Here is a 7,985-nt window from a genome sequence, read left to right as displayed (position 1 = left end):
AGGGGGGGTAAGTGTGGGGATTACCCCCAATATGCCCTTCCCCCTCGAGGCAGAAAACCCACTAGACACTAGGGAATTTTTATTTAAAAAAATAGGGGTGGGGGCTGCCCATCATGGCAAAATGTGATGTGGCGATGTTGCGTTTGTGTCCGTTTCCTGACACAGGCACTAGGCCTACCCACACAAGTGAGGTACAATTCTTACTGCGACACTTGGGGGAATGCTAGGTGGGAGGAAGTTTGTGGTTAACCACAGTTTCAGAACTTTCCATCACAAAAATGTGAGGAAAATGTGTTTCTGGTCAAAGTGTGAGGTTTGCAAGAGATTCTGGGTAAAACACCTGGAGAGAGGCACGCAAGTCAGTCCAAACTGTATTTCCCCCAGGTATCTAGTTTTCACCAAGCACCAAAAGGACTTGTATTTGGGGCATTGTAAGTGTTTAGCCAGAGCTATTGGCTTTGCCAGTGTCATTAAGCTATGTTGTTAGCAGTGTAGCTGCTGTGCGGGATGTTGAAAAGTTATAATAAAAAGGTGTTCTAAGCATTTTTGTTACCTTATATATAACCAAAAAGACATTATGTACAACTGAATGACCATTAAAAAAAAGATTTAACATAAAAAATGTCTTGTAGTTTTTTTGTCCTCGCAATGCTGGCAACTTCTTCCTGCCTGTTCTAATGCTTGTTTATTATAGCTTTTTTTGTTATGGGGGTTATAAACAAAGGGAGGGTGGAGGTTGGGAAATAGTACCTAAATCACAACATGAGCAGCAGGAAGACACTAGGGGAGAATCAGCAGATGCCAGTTTTCGAGGGCAGACTGAAGTGATGCTGAGGTGGTGTTGAGGTGGTGGAGTGCTGGTGGAGGGCTGGTGCAGAGGTGATGGTGAATAATACTCAAGTGGTGCTGATTGATGCTGAGGTGGTGGTGTGCTTGTGAGGAAAGGATGCCGCGTGCTACTGAGGTGGTGCTGAGTCATGCTGAGATGTTGGTGCTGCCCTGGAGATCAGGTGGTGCTGAGTTGGTGATGTGCTGAGTTGATGCTGCAGTGATGCTTTGGTGGTGCTGTGCTGATACCGAAATGTTGCTGTGTTGGTGCCGAGTTAGTGCTGCACTGATGCCGAGTTGGTGCTGCACTGGTGGTGGTGCACTGATGAAAAGGGGGTGCTGTATGGATGATAAGATTGTGCTGTGCTGATACTAATGTGGTGTTCAGGTGATGCTGAGGGATACTGAGGTGGTGCTGAGTCATGCTGAAGTGATGGTGCTGCACTGGTGCTCAGGTGGTGCTGAGTTGGGGCTCAGGTGGTGCTTAGTGATGCTGAGTTGGTGCTGTGCTGAGGTGATGCTGCACTGTTGCTGAATTGCTGTTGAGGGGGGCTGCACTGGTGCTGAGGTGGGGCTGCACTGGTGGTGGTGCACAGATGTGGAGGTGGTGCTGTGCTGATGCTGAGGTGGTGTGGTGTGGCACTGGTGCTGAAGTGATGCTGAGGTGGGTTTGCATTGGTGCGGAGGTGGGGCTGTGCTGGTGGTGGTGCTCAGATGCTGGGGTGGTGCTGTACTGGGATGGTGGTGCGCTGATGCTGAGTTGGTGCTGTACTGTGGTCATGTACTGATGAGGTGGTGCTGATGCTGAGATGGTGCTCTGCTGATGCTGCATTGGTGCGGAGTTGCTGCTGAGGTGGTGCTGTGCTGGTTCTGCGTTCATACTCTGGTGGGGATGTGCTGGTGCTGAGTTGGTGGTGCACTGGTGCGGAGTTGGAGCTGCACTGGTGGTGGTGCACTGATGCTGAGTTGGTGCGGTGGTGATGCTGCACTGGTGATGTGTGATGCTATGGTGGTGCTGAGTGATGCCAAAGTGGTGCAGAGCCATGCTGAGGTGGTTGTGCTGCGCTAGTGCTCAGGTGGTGCTGAGCTGGTGCTCAGGTCATGCTGACTTTGTGCTGTGGTGAGGTGATGTGCTGATGCTGAAGTGGTGCTGCATTGGTGCTGCGGTGGGGCTCTGCTGTTGGTGGTACACTGATGCGGAGGTGATGCTGTGCTGAGACGGTATTGATGTTGAGGTTGTTAATTTGCAACAATAGACAGCACACCACAGGAGAATGAATTATCTGCTGTCTATTGTCGCAAATTAACAATTTAATGACAAATGTGAGTGTCTTATTATATTCTTTTCCTGGGGGTTGTTTGTATTTTAACAATCGATGAAATTGAAATATGTCATGTTTTTATCTATGACATAATGAATGTATTTTGGGGTATTTTACTGCATGTTTTCATTAAAAAATGTCTTAATTTTTATTAAATGATCACATAAGTGTCTTGACATCCTGATTTAGTGTGTTCCCTTGATGAGGTGTTGTTGACTATGACTATTAGTTGAGTATATCTGCATATGAATGTGTGGTTGGCCTAGTTTCTCTAAAAGGATAACTGATTTTTGATTATTCTACTGTCAGCCGTTTTCCTAAACTACATTTACATTAAGTAAGTATATTATTTAAGGTTTGACCATTTGAGCTAATGAAACCAAACATTTTATAGGATGAAAACCAACATAGCCTTCAGCTGAAAAGGCGCTTGTGATACCAAAGACAGTGGAAAACAAGATAAGGACATAATTTGCAGCCCTCTGCTGGGTGCATTCGGAAAGCCAATCAAGCAAGAGGGCAGTGAAAAAGTACTGCACCAAAACCAATATACATGGCCTATAGTGAAGTGATCCATTTAACAGGATCAGTCTCCAGGGTGTGACCAAAACAGCAAAAAGAGGGACAAATTAAAAAAAATTCACCATCACATACAACAGAATTTCAACAGGCACATGTAGAAATTAATGTAAACAGAGGGGCATGCTGAAAGCCCATACAGTAGATACAGCATATCTTGAGAGACAGCGCAGGCACTGCCTAGGCGAGAACTAAAAATGTGCAGGTTTACTAGATTTCCCTAGGTGTTGGCTGAGCTAGAGCCCAAAATCCACAGCTACCACCTTTGCAAAAGAAAAAAGAAAAGGGTCTGCTTTGAGTGGGAAAATGTGATGTGTCCATGTTGCGTATGGTCCCGTTTCCTCTCGCAGGCACTAGGCCTACCCACACAAGGGAGCTACCAAATTTTTATTGTATGACTTAGAGGGATGCTGGGTGGAAGGATGTTAGTGACTCCCCAAAGATTCAAGAACTTTCCATCACAGAAATGTGAGGAAAATATGTTTTTTAGTCAAAGTGTGAGGTTTGCACGAGATTCTGGGTAAAAAACCTGGAGGGGGCATCCAAGTCACCCCAGACTGTATTCCCCCAGGCATTTAGTTTTCAAAAATGTGCAGATTTGCTAGGTTCCCATACGTGCCAGCTGAGCTAGGGACCAGAACTCACACCTACCACCTTTGCAAAAAAAGGGTCAGTTTTGAGTGGAAACTGTGATGTGTCCAAGCTGCGTTTTGGTCTGTTTCCTGTCACAGGCACTACACCTAGCCACTCAAGTGAGGTACCACTTTCACTGCAAGACTTGGGGGAATGCTGGGTGGAAGGAAGTGTGTGGCTCTCTGCAGATTCCAGAACTTTCCATCACAGAAATGCAAGAAAATGTGTTTGTTTAGTGAAAGTGTATGGTTTGCAAAGGATTATGGGTTAAAAAAAAAAGAACATGTGACAGCCACACAAGGCACACCCTGGATTCCCCAGGTGTCTAGTTATCAAAAGTGTGCAGGTTTACAAGGGTTTCTTAGGTGCCGGCTGAGCTAGGGCCCAAATTCCACAGCTACAGACTTTGCAAAAAAAGGGTCAGTTCTAAGTGTAAAAATGTGATATTCCTGTTACTTTTTGGCCTATTTCCTGTCACAGGCACAAGGCCTACCCACACAAGTGAGGTACCATTTGGGAAATTCTAGAGGGAAGGATGTTTGTGGCTCCCCACAGATTTAAGAACTTAACCATCACAGAGATGTGAGGAAAATGTGTTTTTTAGTCAGAGTTTGTGGTATTCTGGGTAAAGAAATTTGGTTAGACATGCTAGTCTCCACATACTGGATTTCTCCAGTTGTCTATTTTTTTAAAGTTTGCTAGGATTTCCTACATGTCGCCTGAGTTAGGGACCACAAGTCACAGCTACCACCTTTGCACAAAAAAGGGTCCGTTTTGAGTGGAAAAATGGGATATGTCCATGTTGCCTCTTTGTCTGTGTCCTGTCGTGGGCACTAGGCCTACCCACTCAAGTGAGGTACCACTTTCAATGCAAGACTTGGTTAATGCTGGGTGCAAAGAAGTATTGGGTATCTGCAGATTCCAGAACTTCTCATCACAGAAATGAGAGGAAAATTGTTTTTTTTGTCAAAGTGTGAGGTTTGCAAAGGATTATGGGGGGAAAACTGGTGCTAGTCACACAAGCCACCCCACCCTCGATTCCCCGGTGTCTAGGTATCAAAAAGCTGCAGGTTTACTAGGTTTCCTTAAGTGAGCTAGGGCGCAAAATCCACATCTACCCACTTTTCAAAAAAGGGTGACAAAATGTGGTATGTCCATATTGCGTTTTGGTTCATTTCCTATCGTAGGCATTGGGCCTACCCACACATGTATGGTACCATTTTTATCAGGAGACTTTGGGAAATTCTAGGGGGAAGGATGTTTGTGGCTCCCCAGAGATTCCAGAACTTACCATCACAGAAGTGTAAGGAACATGTGGCTTTTCAGTCAGAGTTTGAGGTGTGTAAGGGATTTGGGGTAAATAAATCTGGTGAGAGCCATGCAAGTTTCCACACTTTGGATTTCTCTAGTTGTTAAAAATTTACAGATTTGCTAGGATTCCCCTAGGTGCCGCTTCAGCTAGGGCCCAAAATACACAGTTACCTGCATTGAGGAAAAAAGTGTCAATTTTCATTGGAAAAATGTGATGCATCCATCTTGCACTTTGGCCCTTTTCCTGTTGCAGGCAATACGCCTGCTCACTCAAGTTGGGTACCATTTATATTGGAAGACATTTGGGAACATAGAATAGCAGAACATTTGTTATTACCATTGGATTTTGCAACCATTGTGCATTCTAAATATATGCCAGTGTATAAGAAAGACATTTACAACAATGCCCTCTGGATCACATGCTCGCATGAGTACCCAAAACATTAAGAGATGTACAAATAACCACTGCTACTAAACACCTTATCTTGTGCTCATTTCAGAGATACTTAGGTTTCCTTGACACCCATTTTTCACTCTACATATTTCACCAAATGAATTGATCTATACTAGGTATGCAATGAAAAACCACCGAAAGGTGGAGCTCAGTTGTTGGATCTGGGTACCTCGGGTTCTTGGAGAACTTACAACCCCTATATATCCCCGCAATGAGAATGGTCTAGCAGATGTAATGATATATTGCTTTTGTAAATGGGCCATTGTGACAAAATGTTCAGATGAAAGCGTATCACAAACGGCTGATTTTTCCTACTCATTTTCAATCAAGACCCCAGCAGTTAAGGGGTTAAGGTGTCATCCAATAAAGGTCCCTATTAGCTTCAAAACGTTGTCCTGCTCCTTTACCTATCTGGCAGCTACCCAAAGGAACAACCTTCCGCTAGAGCTTCGTCTCACTGAGGATCATACGAATTTACGAAAGAAGCTGAAGACACTTAAGTAGCGACACCCTTGGATCATGGCTCCAGACTCTCTGTCTTTATCATTTACCATACCCTCTCTTTAAACAGGTTCTCCGTTTATTGTAGCGCCATGATGTTCCTTGGGATGACTGTTGCGCTTCACACATACAAATACAAAATTTCAACACTCTCCTTAGGCTTATCCACTTCCAATCTGATTTGCATTTTTAGGTTTATACAAGCAAGAACTGGGAGCAGGACCTTTTCTTTTCTCAGTTTTCTCATTGCCTCCCTCGGGTACTGAGATCCCTGAATTCAGAACTCACTTTCATAAAAGCTCTTAAAACTTGCCTGATTTAACCTTCATAAGTCTACAAACTATCTTTTCTGATTCTTTAGTTTTCTTTGGCTCTCAGCACAAGGGGCACCGGAATTCTTGGGTATTTGTCGAGCTGTATGAATACATTTGTTCATTCATATGGCACGTTTCTCATACTTATTTGCCAACTACTATGTATTTAAAAGATATGGAAAAACAATGGAGACCTGGGTCCAACTCACACCCCCTGCCTTTTACTCTAAGGCCAATTGGTGTACAGGCCAGGAGGGCTATAAGTTTCTTGTTTAAATTTTACAGTAACTAGAGTATAAATGCGAAAAACAAAACAAAACAAAACGAGGATTTAATCCATGATTTTTAATTGTTCATATATGGACACTGTACCCAAAATATATCGTACTGTTTCTCTTAATGTCTCTACAGGTGCCCCATCTCCTATACTTTGACAACCGTGTTAAAAGTTTTTCCACTCGATCTCTCTTTTATCAAAAAAAAAAAAAAACGAAGAATGGCTCAGGTTTGTACACTGAAAGTAGCAGGTATTTGTACAAAATGCCCCACGCCATGCCGAAGAAGGCCATGAACGTCACAGCATTTTAAAATGCAGGCTGCTGGGTTTTGTTCTTTTCTGTCTTCATGTCCAATCTTCCTCGTCAGATGTTTTTGAGAAGCTTTCTGGATTGCTTCTCCCTCGCTTCTTCTGCCGCAGTTCTTCCCTAAAGTTGTACCCAAAAAGGTTTGGGTCCTCGTTACACATTTCTCTGTAGACATTGCACAGATTCTTAAACTGCAGCATCGAAAGCTGCTTTGGTCGTAAAGTTGGGTCCACATCTGCCAGCATCAACATTCGCTCCGTGGACTTCAGCCGTCGAGCTTCAGGGAACAGCACCCTAGTTTGGAAGGGATTGAGAAAGGAACAAAAAATCAACACTGATTATCAAAGTTTAGTTCAGTTACTAGTAAAAAGTCCAATGCATGATTAAAGAATATCTTAAATTTTCTTAAAATTAAACCAATAGTCATTTATAAGTAAAAGATTAAGGGTTCAATTATACTATTATCGATTATGAACTATTTACAAAAACAATGCATATCTAGTTTTAACCTCTTCGACGCCGATGACGGAACGGTTCCGTCATGCACGTCGGTTGGGCTGTGCTTATGACGGAACCGTTCCGTCATGGCCCCGCGCTCAGATCTTTCAGCACCGCGCGGGAATCCGCGCAGCGCTGAAGAGGTTAACCGCAGCACGTAAAAAAACAGCCCAATAAATCTAATGGGGTAGGATGCAGCTGGAGATGAAAAAAAGCTAAATTGTATCCGATATAACCCAGTAAAGACACAAGAAATCTACTCCTTTCACATACATAAAATTGACAGGAAAAACTACGAGCATTAAGGTCTGCAAGCAATTGTCACAAGAGCACAGATGCAAATGTTCTATTGCTACATAAACTCTTAGGAAAAGACAGAAAACAGAAAATGATGACGAATGCTCATCCGGAGGCATGTTAAAATGAAGTGATCTCTTCTTACATTTTCCACCAACATTAGGTAATGTTCCATTGTGGTTTTTTGTTGTAAAAAGTGAGATTTTACTGAAGGTTTGGCTAATGGTTCGACTGCATCAGGGAGAGTTTATGAGGACGGTGAGCGCTCTTTACCCATGCCTTATAATATTTAACTACTAAGTCAGGATTTGTAAATAAATCAGGGCCATCTTGTTCGCAACCCAAATCATGAACATATTTCAGCCATATATTTAGTGTGCGACAAATCTTAAGTATGGATCATTTTCCGATTCAGAAAAGTACAAGGATTAGTCTAAATGGACACCCGTTATAAAAAAGAGTTAATTTAGTTCTAACCTCCAAATATAGTACACAGAACTGTGTATGGCAAGAAAAGTGGGAAGTACTAGGCAGTAAAACCAATAGCCTTCTACAAAATCGTTTTTTCTTCCATCTACAAAACATAGGAGCAATAAAACCCCAAATTCCTGAGCCACAGCAGATCAAAGAAGGCATTTACTGTTATAGATCTCCCAATGGCTTC

The 7,985-nt window shown here is 43.2% G+C and overlaps 1 protein-coding gene across 1 annotated transcript in view; it reads right to left on the bottom strand.

The window, feature by feature from the left end:
• Positions 1-6,272: 6,272 nt before the first annotated feature.
• Positions 6,273-7,985, bottom strand: part of TFB1M (transcription factor B1, mitochondrial) — a 437,604-nt gene continuing 435,891 nt past the window's right edge. The window contains exon 9 of the mRNA XM_085611532.1: positions 6,273-6,820. Within this exon, the coding sequence (XP_085467658.1) occupies positions 6,565-6,820 (256 nt within the window). The 3' untranslated portion in view covers positions 6,273-6,564. The remainder of the gene's footprint in view (positions 6,821-7,985) is intronic.

Source organism: Triturus cristatus, chromosome 6 (assembly GCF_964204655.1).
Source record: "Triturus cristatus chromosome 6, aTriCri1.1, whole genome shotgun sequence".
NCBI classification, from domain to species: Eukaryota; Metazoa; Chordata; class Amphibia; order Caudata; family Salamandridae; genus Triturus; species Triturus cristatus.
Note: the sequence above shows the minus strand (reverse complement) of the source record. Positions and strands in the feature narration are given on the sequence as shown.